The sequence below is a fragment of the Lissotriton helveticus genome, chromosome 7, assembly GCF_964261635.1.
Source record: "Lissotriton helveticus chromosome 7, aLisHel1.1, whole genome shotgun sequence".
In the NCBI taxonomy this organism is placed as follows: Eukaryota; Metazoa; Chordata; class Amphibia; order Caudata; family Salamandridae; genus Lissotriton; species Lissotriton helveticus.
In genome coordinates this window covers 155287608-155309619 of record NC_136068.1, presented here as the reverse complement: position 1 = coordinate 155309619, position 22012 = coordinate 155287608, and the positions used below count along the sequence as shown (strand labels likewise).

The 22012-nt window shown below is 40.8% G+C and overlaps 1 protein-coding gene across 1 annotated transcript in view; it reads left to right on the top strand.

Annotated features, from left to right (window-relative positions):
• NELFCD (negative elongation factor complex member C/D) overlaps positions 1 to 19820 on the top strand; it is a 75549-nt gene extending 55729 nt beyond the window's left edge. The window contains exons 12-15 of the mRNA XM_078651835.1: positions 1176 to 1271; positions 9551 to 9691; positions 16888 to 17017; positions 19253 to 19820. Coding sequence (XP_078507961.1) covers positions 1176 to 1271; positions 9551 to 9691; positions 16888 to 17017; positions 19253 to 19284 — 399 coding nt within the window. The 3' untranslated portion in view covers positions 19285 to 19820. The remainder of the gene's footprint in view (positions 1 to 1175; positions 1272 to 9550; positions 9692 to 16887; positions 17018 to 19252) is intronic.
• Positions 19821 to 22012: the final 2192 nt, after the last annotated feature.

Genomic DNA, 22012 nt, shown 5'->3' with positions numbered 1-22012 from the left:
TTTTCTGAACAAGAAACAAGCATCCCGGGACTGGTTTCGGGGTAACACCCCTCATCAGCCAGGCCAGCTTGAAGCCAGTGGCAAAGTGAGCAAGGGACCCACATCTGGGCATACCCTGTCAACTTAAGGCGAACAAAGCAAACACAAGGAGATGATGGACAGAGTATTGAAACTTTTCAGACACTGGGTGCGAACTGACAATAAATGTACTGTCTTTACTTGGGCTTCTCTCAATTGTTCTTTGGACTTTCCTAAAATCTGCATGGGTTAATTTCAATTGTCCTAGGGTCTAGGTTTAAGGCTTATTGGTTTTCATACATTTTGGATGTTTGTTTTTGGCTCAACAACCTACTTGCAGGTTTAGGCTTCATCTTAGATGTGAAGGTTCGGAGATTTGTACTTAAGCGTTTAAAGTTTAGGGTATAGTTTATGATTTAAGACCGAATTTGACACATTTCAAAGGTTAGACTTTTTAGGGGATGGGGTTTAGACTTTAATGTTTAGGTTTACAGCTGGTTGTATGTGCTGATGTTAGGTTGAGAATTGGCAGATTAGGGGTTTAGGCTTGCCTTAATGGTTTGGGATAAGGTTTTTAGTCTAAGTTCATAGTTCTAGTTAAGGGTTCCTTTTCGAAATTTACTCTTAATGGCTTAGTGATTTAAAGGAGTTCGACCAGAGGTGATTATTTAATTTAGGTTTAGGGTGTGCATGTTTTTAGAATTAGTGGTTTAAGCTCTAGTGTGGACTTTGGAGGGGGCTTTGGCAAAGGGATTTTATTTGTGGTTTGGTGCATTAGGTGTTTAGGCTTGGATAAATGGTTTCGGATAAGATATTTAAGCTTGGATCCTAGTTATAGGAGTTTAGAGTTCCTCTAGAAACGTAGTTTAAGGTTTGGCATCTTGAATGTACTGGAGTAGGCTTAGGGATTTTAAAGGCGTTGGCCAGTAGATGTTTTAGACTTGCGTGACTTTTCTTAGAATTTGTGGCCTGGGAAAGGCTTTTTCTTTAGAGTTTCATTTGATGCTTGGGGTAAGTGAAACGTTAAGTTTCTCATGTATTGGATAGTCTAAACACATTTTGTCAGTTTCAAACAGGTATACTTAATGAAACAGAGATCATATTGTATGCTTAATTTACTGTGGTATTGCCAAAAATGTCTGTGTTTTCTTTTACAGATCAGCACCTGTCACCCACTTCTGCATCCCCAGGTCCTGCAGCTCCTCGTCAAGCTGTTTGAAACCGAGCACTCTCAGCTCGATGTCATGGAACAGGTGACTGGCATATTTCTTAATTTTCTTGGGGGGCTGAGCAGAACATACTGGCTATTCTTCAAATGCAGACTCACTAGCAAGAGCTCCGGACAATAGCACCGTGGTGTTCGACTCTTTCTGCGCAGTGTGCCCCAGGCAAAATTACAGAACATTCTAAAAATGTAGCATTGCTGAGAGGTCTCATTGATGCCGCTTGATCCTACATGAAATGTCCAATACCGAGTAGCATTTTGGTATTACAGCAGATTGTCTCGGTTATGAGGATAGGACATAGGGCAAGATTTACCAATAGATTTTACTCAAAGGGGAACACTTAACCTTTTTGACTACATCCCCTCTCTTCTTCCAGCTTTCCCATGAACAGTTCATTTGTTCCTTAGATGCTGCAAGGAAATTCCAAGCTCAGAATAGGGATATTCAGACTTATTGCACAGTGAGCATTGGCACACAATTCTGCATCATCATCATTCCGCGCCATTGGTTAGGGACAGCATTACAAGCAGGTTGATCTTGTCAGTACTGCAGCTGAGTAATTATGTGGCCGCATTATGTGTGTTTGGATCCTTTTTGAACTCATATCCCTGGTTTTCATCACATTCAGTTTAAGTTTGCTGATTCAGAACCTGAACAAACTACCAATTAAAACTTATTTCCTATCAGGAAGACATTTGAAATTTTAATAAAAGGAAGCACTACATGATAGTGATAAATATATAAAGCTTCAACTGTAGACAGTGTGTATTTCTGTAACTCATTCCCAGCACTTGCAAAGAAAAATTAATTAAGGGTTTGGTCTACTGACATTATGAACATTTTCTAGTTTGGTAATCTGAAATATCTACCAGCAAATGCAGTCACTGTAAATATAATCTAGAGTCCCTGGCTGGTGTATTGTACCTGTACTCTGACCCTGCTAAAAGCCTTTGTGCAATGGTTGCATCCATTAATTTTAAAGATGGGAATTTGCACTTGTGTTAAAGCATTTGAGGCAGGTATAAAAGTTAGGAATTCCAGTTTATTGTTTGGATTTGTAAAACGTATGGATTTCGCCCACTTGTATTTTCCATGAAATTGTGTTAGGCAAAAGGAGTCTGACCATCGTCCCTGTTCCGACATCCCTGTGACTAATATGACTTTTTAGTTTGTGTAGAAGGTTTCAGAAATGCTGCAGAGCACGGGACATGGTGGGCAATAACAAGTTGTTAGTAAATTAGCAGAGCTGGAAGTACGAAAAAGTTTGATAAGCAAATAAGTAGTTTTTAGCTATATTATTAGCTGACTTGAAATCAATTACTTTTCTTGTAAATATCAGATTTTAATTTGCAGATAATTAACTTGCATGAAACATTGTTCTTTAAAGAATTAGTAGTGTTTTATATGTACTACTTTGGTTGAAATAAAAATGTCCTGTTGCAGTGAATTTCTTTTTGAATATTGTGATGATTTTAATTAAATGAGAAAGATTAATATTCAATTTTTTTTTCAAAACATTCCTTTAACCATAAAAATCTCTTTTAAACAGATAGCTATGGGTGTCGGCCGCCAGCTTAACCTATGAGAGTTAGGTGGTTAATTTTCTTGCTTCAGATTTTGCTGCTCAAATCACCCACAGAAGATAGAAACAGCAGGTTTCACAATACGGAATTGGAGAATGAGGGGGGATACGTAAGCTGGGAAAATACCTACTTCTAACTGATACCACTATGTCTGCCCAGAGTTGATCTTTGAAATTAGCCTACTTAAAGCTAGGATTTCATCAATATTACCCACGCTATGTGGTGCATTTGCAAAGAGGTGGGATAGCATAGCTTTGTCTGTAGTGTACAAATCAACAGAAGAGTGACATAGGAAAAGAGGCGAACCATAAAGGGGATTCAATTACTACCACCAAAGTAGAAATACTAGACAGATAAGCTATTACATGCACAGTGCAGAAAAAGAGCCCTCAGGCACCAACTGAAAGTCGGTTGCCAGTTGTCTTCATTGGGCTCTAGTTTAGAAAAAGTGGTGGTATCCAACAGTGAGGAGAAGTGAATATTAAAAGGAGTGTTGGCTACTCCCTAGACTAGAAAGTTTATTTAATACAGAGGTAGCTCTAACTCCATTAAAAGCAATGGTGCAAAGCGGACATAGACCTGGTTGTGTAAATTTGAACCAAGAGAGTCCTATAAAGATATAGGGGTCAATATGTTTCTGCTATAGAGAGCCAAAAGTCGGCTTAGCGTTCATCAGGACCAAAGGTGAATCGTCGCCTTGTGGGTGACGCACACTAAGGCGCCACTGCCATCTAGGGCGGGAGAAAAAAACACAAAAGGATTACAAACTTGAATGTAAACCATGCACAGGAACTTCCTCGTGCGTCCCCTCCAAAACGTAAGGGATGAAATATCTGGAATAAATCAAAAGACACAGAAGAAAAACAGAAAAGCGGTAAGCTATTACAACATTTCTCAATATGGCATTCAATCTGAAGACCACAGTTATTATCAAAGAGAGTGCATGAGGGTGAACCCACCAGAGAAACAGTGCACAAGGAAAACATCATAATATTGTATATGTCCCTTTAAGTCCAATCTCTTAATGCGTTAAAACCCACTTAAGTTAGTGTGCTTTACGTGCAAGAGATGCTGCTGCTACAAATTTGCAGAGAGAGAAACAAAGGTATATTAACCTAATGGAATATCAACCTCAACAGAAGCACACTCAGTTATTTAACAGTGAGCTGTGAGGGATTTCCGAAAACAAGATTGAAAAATAGTGCCCGTTATAGAAATTCGTAAATAAATTAAAATACACATTCATTTTGGAAAGATTCTGAGTAGAGAAAGGCTTAAAATGCACTCCCTCTAAAGTATCAGGAGCAGTGCTCCTTAGGCTCGTGGCGGGGGGAATATCTTCACGCCCGGACCGTCTGTAAAGTACAAAACAAAACAAAACACAGAAGCCCAGGTCACACACCAAACCGGGTTGGATTGGTTAAAGGCTCCAAAAGGGTGCAAAAGACGCTCGGTCGAAGTAGCGAGCTACAGCAGGGAAGACAGAAAATAAATTACACTACTGGCTGACTTACTAATATCCCTTGACTGCCCTCCATGGAACCTAGTAAGTCCTCATCCACAGCCCGAATACGCGGGATGTGTGGAAAACGCTAGCTTTTGTAATTACGTGATCAACGCCGGTTCATGAACACGTGATCGGAACTCTGATGGAGTTTCTTAAAGAGCCAGCGTTATTTTCTGGGTTTCGTGTATTTTTTCTAAAACAAACGTTATTGAATTCCGTGAATGTGAGGCTACAAACTTGTCTCACATGTTATTATGACGAGTTGCGTTCTGAAGTCAAATTATGCATCATAATCCTACACGTGCAAGGCAAATATCAGAGCCTTAAGCTATTATAAATATCAATAGCACACGTGTTGGATTGAAAAATGTAAAATGTTTGGAAAACACCAGTCTAGTGTGTCTCTATCGCTTAGTGTGTACACTAATTGTGATTTAATATGCCAGGCAAATGACTGACTGGTGACCAAATTTAATTTCCAATTCATTAGTTAATACATATATGAATTTGTAAATGTATTAAAAGTTCACAAAGAAAAGGCACAAATCGTTGGCATTTTTGTCACTAGGGAAACAGTCAGATATCCCGTAGACTGTATAGGTGAAAGGTATCTAATGCTTATAACAGACTCTCAGGAGTGGTACTGTTAGTTATATAATCAGCAACTCTTTATTACATAAAAAGAAGAGAGTATGTTTTACAAAGAAAAGAAGACAGATACTTGTTTCACACTGCAGTTTGAAGCGGTCAAGGCGTGGCGTAGGTATAAAGCCAAGTCCTTTCTCCAAAACTGCAGTTTCATCAGAAAGGACTTGGCTTTATACCTGCTCCACGCCTTGACCGCTTCAAACTGCAGTGTGAACTTAGTGAGTTCTTTAGAAAACTCTGGTTAAAAACTTTTTTTGAACACCAAAATCCAACAGAGAGTCAGGCTGCAGCTAGTGACACTAATTTTAGGAATAGGTCTACTTTTTCACCACCGTCGCATCTAATACCTGCTGACATAATTGCCTTTGAGCAGGCGGTATTCCAAGAAGTGGAGTCACTGGTAGAGCCTACCCCCTTTAAAAACTTGACAGCTGGTGAATTCCAAGCTATTCAATCATTACAGAAAAATCATAAAATTGTCATCAAGAGTGCGGATAAGGGGGGTGGTATTGTTATCCAGGATGCCTCCGCTTATGATCAAGAATGCAGACGCCTTTTAGGCGACACGAGAAATTACTCTGTCCTCCATCAGGATCCTTCCCCTTTCTTAAAGGATGAAATATTGGAACTGACTATGGCAGCGGAACGCGACGGTTACATTAGTAAACATGAGGCAGACTTTTTAACCTACTCTGAAGGAAAAATCCCGTACTTTATACCCTGCCAAAAACCCATAAAAACCGGCTTCCTCCCCCGGGAAGATTGATTGTTTCGGGTATTGGTTCCTTATTGGAACCCCTTTCAAAGTACTGCGACTTCTTCATTAAACCATTGGTGCAGGCAACTAGCACCTACATTAAGGACACCAAAAGTCTGCTAGCCATGCTCTTGACCGTCCAAATGCCAGAGGAGCCATGCTTTCTTGTCTCCTTAGACATTGAAAGTTTGTATACTTGTATCCCGCAGGATGCAACTATCAAAGTCCTGGCGGATGTTCTAGAACAAGCCACCTGGGACTACACTACTTCCCGGACTTTCATTATTGAGTGTGCTACATTAGCCCTCAAACGCAATTTTTTTCAATATGAGGACACCATCTATTTGCAAAAGACGGGCACTTCGATGGGCAGTACATTTGCCCCTAGCATTGCGGGTCTGTATTTGTACAATTTCGAACGGACTCACATCCTGGCTGCCACAAACCTCTACACTCTCAATGTTATCCTGTGGCAGAGGTACATTGATGATGTGCTTTTAATCTGGAAAGGCACTGAGGAAAGCCTTCTGGCATTTTTTGATTGGGTGAACACATGTGACCCCCACCTAAAATTCACCCACCAATACCATCCCAATTCCATTGTCTTCCTGGATGTAACAATAACTAGGGAAGATGACCATCTAACCACTAAGACCTACTATAAGCCCATTAGCAAAAACAATCTGCTACATTTTGCGAGCTTTCACCCGCGTTATTTGCGGGAGAATCTACCTTTTGGGCAATATCTGCGTATTCGTAGAAACTGTAGTTCCCTGACCGATTTTAACACACAGTCAGAAGACCTTACCAACAAGCTACATACCAGAGGCTACCCAAAAAGAATCCTAAATAAGAGCCACAAGAGGGCTAAAAATTAAAATAGGGAGGCCCTTATGGAAGAGTACAGTAAAGACCAGGAAGTTGAGACACCCTTGACCTGTGTGACGACCTACAGCAACATTTCTAACGCGGTTAGCCGTTGCATAGGCAAACACTGGCGCATTTTGACCAGTAATGGGCGAAAATTGCAAAAGCCGCTTTTTTCATACAAGCGCGATAGGAGCCTGCAAGATGCACTCGTCCACACTCCTCCAAGAATAAATAATATAACTCGGGACGACAGTGTACTCACCACATGGGGTTTGCCTCCTGTTTGTGGCCATTTCCCTTGCGGGGGGTGTAGTGTGTGTCATCTCACCACAGCAACAAAGACACTTAATCTGGAGGAAGGCAAAATTTGGCATCTCAAAGGGCACACCAATTGCAATTCAAGTTACGTCCTCTATCTTGTCACATGCCCCTGCAATCTTAAATATGTTGGGATGTCTACGGGAAAAATAAAATTGCGGATTGGCGAGCATCGCAGTAATGTTAGGTGCCGTAAGAGTACCACAAAATTAACTGCACATTACCTGGAATGTGACCACTGCCCCAATGACATTAGATGGACAGTAATAGAGCAATTGAATCAGAGTAATGAAAGTAGTATCTTTGAAAAAGAACAAAGATGGATTTACCGTCTTAACACACACTCACAGGGATTAAACGACGCTATTCCGTGGGGTTCAGTGATGCGGCGGTAACTTTTTCCATCTGTACTATCTGAAACAAGTATCTGTCTTCTTTTCTTTGTAAAACATACTCTCTTCTTTTTATGTAATAAAGAGTTGCTGATTATATAATAACAGTACCACTCCTGAGAGTCTGTTATAAGCATTAGATACCTTTCACCTATACAGTCCACGGGATATCTGACTGTTTCCCTAGTGACAAAAATGCCAACGATTTGTGCCTTTTCTTTGTGAACTTTTAATACATTTACAAATTCATATTTGTATTAACTAATGAATTGGAAATTAAATTTGGTCACCAGTCAGTCATTTGCCTGACATATTAAATCACAATTAGTGTACACACTAAGCGATAGAGACACACTAGACTGGTGTTTTCCAAACATTTTACATTTTTCAATCCAACACGTGTGCTATTGATATTCATAATCGCTTAAGGCTCTGATATTTGCCTTGCACGTGTAGGATTATGATGCATATTTTGACTTCAGAACGCAACTCGTCATAATAACATGTGAGACAAGTTTGTAGCCTCACATTCACGGAATTCAATAAAGTTTGTCTTAGAAAAAATACACGAAACCCAGAAAATAACGCTGGCTCTTTAAGAAGCTCCATCAGAGTTCCGATCACGTGTTCACGAACCGGCGTTGATCACGTAATTACAAAAGCTAGCGTTTTCCACACATCCCGCGTATTCGGGCTGTGGATGAGGACTTACTAGGTTCCATGGAGGGCAGTCGCCGGGATATTAGTAAGTCAGCCAGTAGTGTAATTTATTTTCTGTCTTCCCTGCTGTAGCTCGCTACTTCGACCGAGCGTCTTTTGCACCCTTTTGGAGCCTTTAACCAATCCAACCCGGTTTGGTGTGTGACCTGGGCTTCTGTGTTTTGTTTTGTTTTGTACTTTACAGACGGTCCGGGCGTGAAGATATTCCCCCCGCCACGAGCCTAAGGAGCACTGCTCCTGATACTTTAGAGGGAGTGCATTTTAAGCCTTTCTCTACTCAGAATCTTTCCAAAATGAATGTGTATTTTAATTTATTTACGAATTTCTATAACGGGCACTATTTTTCAATCTTGTTTTCGGAAATCCCTCACAGCTCACTGTTAAATAACTGAGTGTGCTTCTGTTGAGGTTGATATTCCATTAGGTTAATATACCTTTGTTTCTCTCTCTGCAAATTTGTAGCAGCAGCATCTCTTGCACGTAAAGCACACTAACTTAAGTGGGTTTTAACGCATTAAGAGATTGGACTTAAAGGGACATATACAATATTATGATGTTTCCCTTGTGCACTGTTTCTCTGGTGGGTTCACCCTCATGCACTCTCTTTGATAATAACTGTGGTCTTCAGATTGTTTGCCATATTGAGAAATGTTGTAATAGCTTACCGCTTTTCTGTTTTTTCTTTGTCTTTTGATTTATTCCAGATATTTCATCCCTTACGTTTTGGAGGGGACGCACGAGGAAGTTCCTGTGCATGGTTTACATTCAAGTTTGTAATCCTTTTGTGTTTTTTTCTCCCGCCCTAGATGGCAGTGGCGCCTTAGTGTGCGTCACCCACAAGGCGATGATTCACCTTTGGTCCTGATGAATGCTAAGCCGACTTTTGGCTCTCTATAGCGGAAACATGTTGACCCCTATATCTTTATAGGACTCTCTTGGTTCAAATTTACACAACCAGGTCTATGTCCGCTTTGCACCATTGCTTTTAATGGAGTTAGAGCTACCTCTGTATTAAATAAACTTTCTAGTCTGGGGAGTAGCCAACACTCCTTTTAATATTCACTTCTCCTCACTGTTGGATACCACTTCACTTTTTCTAAACTAGAGCCCAATGAAGACAACTGGCAACCGACTTTCAGTTGGTGCCTGAGAGCTCTTTTTCTGCACTGTGCATGTAATAGCTTATCTGTCTAGTATTCCTACTTTGGTGGTAGTAATTGAATCCCCTTTATGGTTCACCTCTTTTCCTATGTCACTCTTCTGTTGATTTGTACTCATTATTTCAAAAGGGGTTTAAGAGTGGCCTTTTGACCCTTTCTCTCCTGTTGATTAAATATAGCTTTGTCTGTAGCCATCTACATTCAAGGACCTGATTTCACTTATAAATCTGCTGGTGGACTACTTCGCCTGCTCTGGTATTTTGCGCACACTGAACACTTGTTTTTATGAGTAAAAAAACTAACAATGAAGGTGGGGCTGTGGTGAATAATTATTTTTATCATGTGCTGCAGCTCGAATTAAAGAAGACTTTACTGGACAGAATGGTTCATCTGCTAAGCCGAGGGTATGTTCTGCCAGTCGTCACATACATCCGTAGGTGCCTGGAGAAGCTGGACACAGACATTTCTCTCATCAGATACTTTGTCACTGAGGTGAGCAGTGCGTATGTAGGTCTCACCTGCTGAATAGCGCGTGCGCGGTTTGTTGCAAGGCTGATTATTAGCTTAAAGTGGACTATTTGCCCCCCATTGCTTACCATTGATTGGCTCCATTGTCCGTCTCATTTGGAATTGCTTGCTATGATTTGTTAGCATGCGTGGGTTTTCCTTCCTCTTCTGTTTGTCCCTCCCCTGGAGTTTGAATGCATAGCTGTCTCCTTGCACTACTCACTATTAAGGCACTTTTGTTTTGTTTTGTTTGTACTGTCTACAAACATGCATCAGTTGTCCAGCTGTCTCCTCGCTATGTGCTGCTCTCTCTTGCCCTTCTGGTTCTTTACCGCTCCTCCTTCATAATTCGCTTGCCCTTAAGTGCTCAAAAAATTTAGATATATTTTTGTGCCATCATCAATTGATTCTCTCATTCGTACCAAAGAATGGCACCCCTTCAGTTTTTTGTTTTTGTAATTTATAGTCTTAACACAATCTATGGAACCTTTTCTTAATAAAAACATGTTATACCTTTAGTTGAAAATGCTGCTTTCTCATTGTTTAATGTGCAACGATGTATGATTTCGAAGGTGACCAATAAATGGTGCTCAGAAGTCATGGGTCGCTTATAAACTTAATGATTGATCAACATTCCTTGTCGATAAGGTATTTTTACTTTTCTGATCCGCATGGTTTATAAGCAAAATACTACAACAGAGCACAGACTCTTAAAACACTAACCTACGCTGCCCATTGTACGGATGGTCTTTATTTACGACATGCAGTAGAAGTGTTACCGTACAGTTGCCATCAAGGTCAACGCCTCTTCTCAAAGGGTTCAAACACAAGTGACCCTAGAAGGGGACCCCTCCCCATGTCAAACAAAAATCCAGCCGCCCCTAATCTCAAACACCCAGGCTGCCTTCTTGGTAGCTTCTATGCAGGGGTTACCGTAAACGTCTGATTAGCTGCCACTAGCAGCCATTCTAGGTAAAGGCTAGAATGCCTGCATAAAGTCTTGAGACAGTAAATCTAGACGGCACAGTGTGTAGGGAGTGCTTACTCGAGACATAACTTCAGTGAACTCGGCATGTCTTGCAGCATTAACTTTCTCTAAATTCATGTGCTGTGGATTTATCCCATCCTACCCTTACTGTAGACACTATCACTATATTATTATGAATCGTTTCAAGCAAAGACGTTCGACCTGGAAATTTGTCCTTGGCAGTTGCTACGTCTAATTATGATAGGTAATTGGGCAACGCAATCTACCCTTGTGAGCCTGGTTATTAAAGTAAGAAAGGTGAAGATGCCTACAAGGGATTTATTTGAATCAAAATCGTTTCAAATAATTATTTTTATATATCTGTGGAGTGATATTTAATAACACTCAAAAACAATTTTTTAAATTAATTATGGTGAAAAGATTATTTCTATTGACAAATTATGTGCCACAAACGGGTAATCAAATGTAAAAAAATATATTTCAGATATCATACAATAAAGTAATCCGTCATTGAAAAACATTATACAAAGGTACTGAAAGAAGAACAGAAAAGCTAAACAAACATTGGCAACCGAAAACATAAAGTTTGGATGTAAGAAAATATCTTAGTTATCAATGTATATATCCATCTTCCTCCAGAAAAACAGCGAGTCTGTCCTAAACATAGGATTCTGCACTCAAATTTCCATTAATTTGACAATCACTACATAGAAGAATGGATTATTCTTCAGCATTTCGGTCTTCGTTGTATGAAATCATTGAGACCATCTTCAGGACAAACGTAACTCTTATGTAATTTCTTGACCCTGGGAAGAAAAATGTCTAAGATTCTCAGATGAGTTATCTCCAATACCGCGAAAGAGCAACACAGTTGGTTTTGTGAATCTCTTTGAGGCCTTCCCAGACACTGTTCGGTGTCGGGTACCATCATGGCCTTGCATTGGCTCCCGGTCAGACAGCGAATCAAGTTCAAGGCGCTGTGTCTGGCCTTCAAAATTTTGAAAACCTCTTCGCCACCGGCACTTGTTACTCTGCTTACACCCTATGTGCCATCGAGATCTTTAAGATCGGAGGGTCTCCATTTGGCTGTCTGCCCACGCTTCAGGTTGAGCAGGATGGGTGGCCGTTCTTTTAGGGTTCTAGCGGCTGGCCTATGGAACTCGTTACCAGTCCACATTCGTGCTCTTGAGGATATGTTCGCCTTCAGGCAGGCCATTAAAACTTTCCTCTTTCCAGTTTCTGGCTAGTCTTTTTAGTGTGTTATGTTATAGCATCTGTCAAAGCGCCAGGACGCCCCTTTGCTGGGGCAGCTGTGCGCTCAAGAAATTTTAATAACATAACATAACATAACATAACAGAGAGCAGATAAAATGGATTTCTAGTTTGTCTACTCCGTGGCGGTTGTCACGCGGTCATGACGAGAGCTCGGAATGAATTGGAGCGGCGAATACATTCCGAGCTCTCATCAGAAGAGATTAACTGAACCAACTGTGTTGCTGATATTTTATTTCATCTACCCTTTATGTTCTCAGTTGTCAATGTTTTTCTGTTCTCTTTCTGCACCCTTGTATATTGTTTTTCAATGACTGATTACTTTATTGTATTACATCTGAAATATATATTTTTTTACATTTGATCACCTGGTTAATTTGTCATTAGAAATAATCTTCACCATAATTAATTTCAAAAAATTGTTTTTGAGTTTTATTAAATATCACTCCACAGATATACAAAAATAATTATTTTAAACTATTTTGATTCAAATAAATCCCTTGAAGGCATCTTTACCTTTTTTTCATCTAATTATGAAGCAAGCGGGTGTAAAATAAATGCAAGTTCTGATCAGTGTTACATTCTGTATTGTGTAGTTTTACATATGTACAATTTATCTCTTTCAGGAGACAGTTATGACTCTGCTTTAGGCTCATGTATAATTCATTTCCCGAACTTTGACAACGTGCAGAAAATGCTGGGTGCTAAATACAATGATGATGAGGTGGTAACAAGTCAGCTCTCTGACTCTGTAACAGGAACCTACCAAGCAAAAACCTTTTTCATGAAAGCCTTGCCTACTCAGACAGTGATGAGGAACGAGAACAGCATCTGTCGGTTGAGCTTGCACAAGACGTCTTCCAAGTAGATTTTAACCTTACCGAGGTCCAAAATCTTACAGGTACCCATACTGAGAGGCCACCAGGACTCACAGTACTTAACATAATCCTGAAAATTTGACTGCTTTCATCACCAAACCAGGTGGTTTTAACGTGAAAACAAAAAGCACCACTCCTGGCGCATAAAATAACTTCGCAACCAAGTACACTTGTCCTAAAAACACTTTTAAGATACTGTGGTGCTGAAAATTGCATGCACTAAAGTAGAACAAATTATATTTTGAAGAAGCTCTGCACCAGTGTTGCGCTTGCACATAAAGCGCTGCTAGAAGCGACCACAAGAGAAGCCAGTCTCTACAGAGGAATAGCTTTACATTTGCTTCCAGGGGGCTTGGTCACTATGCAATACCACACATTATTGATGCCAGCCATTGTTGGAACACCATGAAAGCTAAGCAGATTGAAGCTAAACTAACAATGATGAAGATGAGCAGATCAAGAGGCATTTTCCCATCGAAGGCTATGACTCGTATCTGGGCACCTTTCCTGTCTAGATGATATTATAAGCTATCACTAAGCTGCAAAGAACATCTCACTTATATAGGCTATAGTTGCTGGAGGAGGACGGGTACTCTTCCTTCTTGGTTGAAACGTTAACTCAATCTCCAGTTTTTACCAATGTCCTGTCAGTGCGGCTGGTAGGAGAGGACTTCTTTAAGGGGCCAGCCAGTGCTTGACTGGTAATGACTCAGAGGGAGAGAAATATATGCTTTGCCCCTACTGTATGTAATGTCCCATGTGGTGCCACATTCTTACATTTTGAGAACTGGCCAGAAGAGCTTAGTCAATCCAGGCACTATCAATGGGCCACCTGTGGACATAGAAAACAAAAAACACGATGCTGTTTGGAAGATAGTTGAGGTACCAGCAGCTACACCGTGGTGTTTTAAATTCCACTCCACCAGTACTGCTACATCCGCTCCCCTTCCTGTGTATAGATAGTGAAAATAGGTCTGCAGCAGCTCTGCGAATAACTTATTTGAGAAGAATGAAGCATGAATTAAGGTAGCGAGGACTGTTCTGAAAAGTAAAGATTAGTATAAAATCCTTCAACTATAACCTGAGATTGAGGTAATTGCATTTTGTGCACCAGCAGTTTGCACCAGGCTATGAGCATTTAATTGCTCACCATGTCCGCGTCAACTACAAAGACATCCTGTCACGTGGCTGAGAGTTGAGACATTCATAAACAGGAGCTTGATCATGCCATGTCTATGACTTTTTCACAAAATGAGGCCATCCACATATAGTTCTTTGCAACAAACGAAAACTAGAAACCCCCAAACTACTCTTCTAGTTGCATACAATGTGGGTCAAGAGGTTATATATACTGTGTGAATCAGTTGGTATGGGTCATTTGTAAATGTTTTCACCTCCAGGTCCTCTCTTTCCACAGTGGGTATAGAAGTGCACATTGTGCTAGATGACATTCAATTTAATCAAACCAGCATGGAGCAGGGACACATGTTTTTCAAGCTTGATAAACCTGTCTCATGTATACTACAAGAAGTCGTCCGTATAGCCTCAGAATCTGAGATGCACCAGAGCCAAATGAGGCATCTAGAATTTAAGTTCCTGAATTTGGCAGCATAGTTCTAAAATCAAACCTCCACAAAAAATGCACAGAGAATCTTAGGGAGTCTGCATGACCAGCTACAAGAAATTGCTGCTGTGCAAAGGAGAAGCAATTTGTCTTCTGGCACCTCAGAAGGCAAAATACATTTCCCAATGCCTCTTTCCAAGACGATGTACATACCTGCCACATAATCTACATGCATATTTGAATTATTCTTTTATTAGGGGATAAATGCCAGCGCTGAAATATAGTGTGTTGCATACACTTGATGGTCAAATACAGCTCATGTACAACCTTTTCGGAAAGAAGTCTTTAGAAAGTGACAACTTTTTGTGTTGTATGCAACCCAGAGCATAGTAATCTGATTACCCAAGTCTGCAATTGGAAGTAAGATTTTGCAGTCTAGACAGTTGTACTCTTCATTAGGCAACAAGTGTTTGCTCACTCGACCAAGAGCACATTCTGTCGGAACAAAAGCAACGTCCATGGCCTTTTTCAGAATATGTCCCAGCGGACATGTGTAATCCAGCAAATCTGTACTCTGTTCATTTATTCACTAGACATTACTGTATCAATATTCATGTAAGACAAGAGGCAATGGGGGAAAGACTATTTACAAAATGTATTAGCTCCACTCATGGTTAAAATATTCCACCAGTGAGTGGGGAAAACTTGTTTTGGAGTCTGTGTTTTGCATTTGATTTGCTTTCACATTGCAGAAGTAAAAGGTAACTTTACTGTAGCAATAGTTCTGTGACTAGGCCATTTTAGATTAATGAGTCCTTTCCATCTCCCCAACAAAGAAGGCCGCTATCGCACTATGTAGTGTTTTCTTAGAGGGTCATTGAGGGTGTCATGTTGATGTAGTGAGTGACTCTGATTCTGCCTATGGTTTACAACCAGCTCTTTATGCCAGTTTAATGGATCCTAATTTGATACCCTTCCCTTCACTTCACCATAACTATTAGGTGGCTGGATAAATGCACAGCATGTTTATACTGGAGCTAATAAACTATTGTTACAGGTAAGTAACCTTTTCTATCGCTCACTTCTAGGTCAAATGCACCTAGAACAGGTTTTAATGCTAATTGCCACAGGTTCATATATATGGACTGAAAAATAAGTACCAAACCTCACAAAGGGCATGATTTAGATCTTGGCAGGCCGGTTACTCTGTCACAACGGTAACAAATATCCCGTCCGCTGAAATATAAATCCCATTACGGGATTTATATTTAGGCGGATGGATATCCATCACCACTGTGACGGAGTTAGCCATCCGCCAAGATCTAAATCAGGCCCAAAGTTTGTTATGAAGGTCAATTAATCGCCATAAGTGTAATATTGTGCTGGTGCACGTCTCCAAATAATTAAAAGACGTAACCAGCATTGACAACACCAAAAGGTCTGGCGTTGGCAGCATACATATTTGATTGCCCAGGCTTTTTTACTCCTTTATCAAAGTTTTTGTAAAACTTTATTACGAAATATTTAAAGATAGTCAACCTAACTTGGTTGTACAGATGACAATCTTGGAAGGATTTGTGTCATAAAGTTTCACAAAATGCCTTCCAAGGTCGCTCTGCATTTATAGGCAGCAATCTTCGAATGCTGTGTAAGTCCATTTTCCAAGGTGGCAGCTGGTAGTAGTGCACAAGCAGGATGCGGTGCTCTGCAAGCGAGAGCGCAGGACCTGTAAACAAAAAAACAAAAAATTCAAAAGTGGGAGGAAATGTCATTTTTTGAAGTAAAGATATACTTTGGGCCAGTAGTCCCTGGCACTGATGGGACTACTTTGTGGATCTGCAAATTGTGCACAAGAGGAATGCTATCACCCACAGTGAGATCAGGCAGTGGCTAAAGTTTGCTACCCTGTACCTTATGCTGTACAGTGTGGCTTGTGAAAGCAAAATGTGAATGACACTACAGCAAAGTAATGAAAGGGGGCAGACTGAAAGCTGCTGTATGCAGGCATGCATTTGTGTATATATGGTTTTATTGAAATCAAAAAATTTGGCTAATGCTGGATCTAAAGCGCTTGGTGGTTACTTTGACAAATCTTTATACTAAATGTGATCATTTGGATTTGTCTAATTTTGAACCAATAAGACCAAATCCTTGTATTCATCTGTTTTGTATCACCAGAGAATTGATCACAGTTTCATATGTTAAGGAATGCTTGGATCATTCAATCTTATGGCCCATGAGTTTTCATATCTGAAAAAAGAATGTATGTAATGCCCTGCCCGCTTGTAGCCAGCGGGCTCAACAGCTGGAGATTAAAAGCACTTCTGTTGCAGAGAGAACGTTTTTTTGTGCTGTTCACTAAACTGCTTACTGATTGCTGTACTAAAAAGTCAGGTGTCCCTCAAAGGGGTTCATGAGCAATTAAGGACCAGAACAACAAAATGACAATAATCCAGCACTTTTTTTTCTTATTTTCCAGGTGCTAGATGTCATCGCTCCTCCCTACACCTCTGATTTTGTACATCTTTTCCTTCCAATCTTGGAGAATGACAGCATCGCAGGGACGATTAAAACAGAAGGGGAGCATGACCCAGTCACAGAGTTCATTGGTAATCTTGATTCTGCTCTCAGACCTGTGCCTAGTTACACCATACCTCTGTTTGTGTATGCATGCATGCAGCCCCTAGTCTGAAATTGAGAAAATGCATATCATTTTTAGAAGTTTCTCTATAAGTTGTGATTTCACCAGGTCATGTAGAGGATCCAAAAATTAAGAGACTAGAAATAGGAGAATATCAAAAATGTGTATGTTTAGCATGTTTGGCTTCTCGTGTCAGTTTTGTTTTTTGTGCATCAGTCATTGAAGAAGACAGCATGCCATTTACAATAGCAAGTCACTATCCTGTTCTCTATTTTGTTTTTATTTACTTCCTATGAGCAATCTAGTACTGTGGTTGCTTTAGTACCATGCATTGGGAGAAGAACTATATTCCTCTATTTTGGTGTTTTGATTAATTTCCAGCTCATTTAGCATCTGCTGTTGTTGGGTACTTCTTCCATATCACTTACTTTGACATGATCTGTTGTGCACATTACACAGTAGCCGAGGCAGCATTCTTGGCTTTCTAGAGGCCTATTGCATTAAAGGTGAGTGCTATAGGAGACTTTGCACACCATCTTTTAACTTGATCCTTCAAAAGCCTCCTACAGAGATGATTCTCACTTTGACAGCAGTATTCTTACCGACAGGTTTGTTTGAAGCGTGCTTCCATATGTATCTATCTATGGACAGAGAGTTGGGTTTCCAAGTTGGTAAAGGTTGGTTCAGGGCTGAGGCTTTCACACTGTTACTTCAGAGGCTTTTAGTTGACAGTAAACACCACTTTTGCAACATACAACAGGAACTTCTATTGGCCAGCATTAACATAAACTGAGTTGGTAGTATAACTTTCAGTGTGTGTTTGGGGGTGAGGACGACACACCAAATGGAGCGACGTGTGTAGAGTACTGAATGTACACTTTAGAAATGTTAACAATTTTATGTAAGGAGTTGCAAGACCTCATTCTATACTCTGCTCGTATCTATTGGCAACCAAAGAGCGCATTGTAGAAGTGTTACTGTTTGTAATCGTGAAAATGATGTACATTTGCAAAGGGGCATAGTGCAAGTAGAGGTTAGTGGTTAAAACTTGATTGTAGGATTTGCTTAATGAGCAGATTTCTTTAATTGAAATTTCTACAGTGCTTTTGACTCAGCAACGTACATAGTTGGGTGACCAGTACACCGATTTTGGTTACCCTAAGTAAAAGTAAAGAAAAGGCGGGACTAAAATAAGAGCGCAAAAAGAGCTGAGGCAGAGCAAGCTTATACAGCATTCTAGAGTGTAGGCCAAATCCGAGATTGCATAAAAGATGGTAATAAGTGGGATGATAACAACAACACAGACACATTAGTGGGTGGTCATTAGTCAGTGAGGTAATCATTTGAAGAGTTGGGTTTTCGGTTCTTTATGGAAAGCCAAAAGATCCAGAATTACTCAGATGGGTTCAAGGATAGAGTTCCATAGTCTTGGAGTCGGGTATGAGAAGGACTCTTTAGATGTTTTTCCTTTTTTTAATGTAGTGATTTTGAGAATTTGTTTGTTTTTGTTCTCAGCATTACCTTGTCCACCTGTGGGCAGCTAGGAGGGTAAACCACTGTAGATAGTTTGTTTTGTGGGCCTGACGTGTGATTTTAAAGTCAAACTTTATCCTCCGTATCCTCTCTGGGGAGAGGATGTAGCCTAACGGCTAGAGCGGTCGACCTCGAAGCTGGAGAACTGGGTTCGAATTTCGGCAAAGGACGCTCAACATCCTTTGATTCTGGGCAAATCACTTAATCTCCCTGCTCCTAACAAAATGAATGTGTCCATCTGTAATGCAACTGGTGCACATGTAAAGCACTCTGATACCTTTGGGTCAAGTTTGCACTGTATAAAACTCCGATGGAAAAAAAACTTTATTTCAAAGGGAGCCAATGAATTTGTTTCAGTATTGAAGTGATGTGATCTGACTCTTTGGCACCTGTAATGAACTTGTCCTCACAGTGGAGTATAGCAGATAGAGGGACACTTTACGAGCTTTTGTTTAAGCTTGAAACCTAATGAATGACGATTAGGAGACACAATTTAAGTTTGCAATTTGTGCCTTGAAATCGAAATCTGCATATTTACTTTAACCGTCACTTTTCCTTTTTTTTAATGTGAAATCTGTACAGCCTTCAAAATGTACATATTACAGATATGATCTATTTTTCTCAGTTTTTCAGTACACACAGTAACATTTGTGCTTTGTTTATATTTAAGCTCACTGCAAATCCAACTTCATCATGATGTAAATTGGTAGACTAAGCTGCTGGTTGGATTACAACGTAATGGAAATCAAGTCTTCAAGGCTTTGCGATGGTCGAAGAGAAACCAGGGCTGTAGGTTGCCTCACAGCTCACCAAAGACAAAGAGGAACAGTAGTCCGGTGCATTGTGAACCTGTGGGATCCAGTAAACACACTGTCTCTGTTGTTGTGAGCTTGACAAATCGACCCACCATGGAATGTTTGACTTAGTTATGTGCGCCCCAAAGCTTGCAGTCATTCTTCAAATCTCAATCAAGGGGCCTGAGGCACAAATTCCTTGTGAGTTAATCTCCCTTCACTTCGTTTTTTGAAGTTAACTTCACTGTTCAGGCATCGGGGGTAACCGAGGACTTTAACAAAAAGTACGTTTTTACTTGTGGTAAGTTTCATTGTCTTGTTTTAAAAGATCATTATGATTTGATTTTACGTTTTTTTTTAATTTTATTTTTTTTAGTACTTTATTGGTTCAAGCAGTATATTTGCCTTTTTAGGAAAATAATAAATAAACAAATGGACCAAAAATGTTCTGTCTGTTAGTTCCTACACACAGCCGCTGCTATTCAGCTATAAACCCTCCCCCTACCTCCTTTTGAACTTCCATCCTCACCCTTAAGATCGATCTGCATCTTGGATCAGGCGATAGTGGGATTTTGCCTGCTGCAGATCTTTGTCACTGTCAATGTTCTGTTGAATTTGCAATATATATGCGCTGCGAAAGGGTCACATGATGCTGAAGTGGCGAGCAGGACTAGTGCACAGAATGTAATTTGGAAAGGTAAAACATTTGCATACATTCTATATTCATGTTTCGTATTCTTTGAAAGAATTTGCTTGTAGAGACATTTCGTATACAAAACCTGAAAAGGATTTAGCCATACTTTGATATTGTTACCTCCAATGCAGTGCTCTTGTCTTCACGAATGTGACTTCACAGTTATTGACAAAATTGGCCCTTCATTCATGACCTATCATTCCTCATTTGTAAATGTGCAAACCAGCAGAGAGCATTCAAAGAATAGTCTGTGGCCCAGCTATGATTTTAGTGCACATAGTGCCATAGTTCGGAATTACACTGTGTCCGTCAGTGTCTTTGTCTCTTCTTGCGTCCGGCTCCTTCGACCTCCGTGGTCTCAGCAAAAACCCTTCATGGTTTGAGTACCACATTCTTCATCAAAAACCTTTTTAAACCTAGCACCCTTTGAGGGCCTATCACACTTTCAGACTCTCCCTCGTCCGGCTATGCACCACGCGGGATGGAACGCACACGGTTCCAATATTGCTGTTGATGCCACCCAAAAGATCTGTGGAATAACCACCTTGAGGTATGCAGTCTTGGTTTCCTGTGATCACAATGACTACCTTCACCTCGTGCCTAGCCTTCTGGTCGAAGAGGATGCTCCAGTACTAGAGGGAACGCTGCTGGGCACACAGGAACATGCAGCATCCGGACCTGTATATACAAATCCTCTTCACACGTTCAAAGTAAATACATGAAGTTACATTAACTATCACAATGATGCTTGTATTTATATTTTCAGATGTCTTTAATTCGAGATCTTTAAGCGTTCTTAGCCAACACATGTTTCGTCGCGGTTACAGGGGATTACCCCGCGACTTCTTCAGGGCTGAGGTCAGTTTCAAGTAGTCTCTTAATTCTGGTGATAATTACAACCTGGAAGGGGTTCCTATAAGTACTGTAGTTGAGGCAAATCAGCCCACATGCCACCCTCACCTTCCAGCTCCGGTTGGCACCAACAGCCTTCAGAGGCCACCTAGCCTCTGACCAAAGACGTGGATCCCCACAGGTCGGAATACTCACCAAACCCTTTGTTTGCAGTAAAGTTCCTGCTGATGCGAGCGCCTCCCTCGGTGCCCAATGTCACTTCAGCTCTGTAGCCTTCATTGGCACCCAAGTTATACTCAACATCGAAACTTTCATCAACGCCAAAACCCAATTCAGAACTGAAGTCCCAATCCGCTCTGAAATCTCACTGAGGTCCCAAAGATAGGGAAGGATGCAAGACTCCAACAAAACCCACTTAGGTGGACATTGAGGCCCCAGTCTTGGAGAAAGTGCAACAAGAGTGGAATGCTAGGCAACAGTGCCTCTTCATTCACCTAAAGTACCTCTTCATTCACCTGCCTACGGACAAGAGCTCTACGAAGTGCCTCCCCGACGCCTTCTTTTCTAGAACCCTCTACTTTAGTGACGGAGATATAGGCACCCTCCCCTCAGCCCTCACCCTGCCACCTCCACCACCTACCTCTGCACCACTTCCTCCACCAGAGTCTCCAGAGGGTCTCTCTACTCAGGCTCTCCTCAGGACTTCCACTACCAGCAACTGGGGAGGGCTCACTGATGACCATTGGAATGATTACACCGTAGATTCCCCAGGAGGGACCCTGACCTAGACCACTATCCTGTTAAGAGTTTCACCCCTGATGATACAGCTACATACTATGACGTAATTTAGTAAGCAGCTACATTCCATTAAGTGGACATGCACATAATTCAAGAGGAGGACAATTTCCTCATGGAAACACTCTCTAAACCCGACAGGCCAGTCCACTTCCTCCCTATTGGCTCGCTTTTTGGCTGCAGGAATCCTTGATTGAAATTGGATCGCTGGCGGAAGTATCCATCCCTACGATATCTACTATATCTTACGATACACGTTACTGTACCTTGGGCCGAGCAGATTCCGGGAAGATAC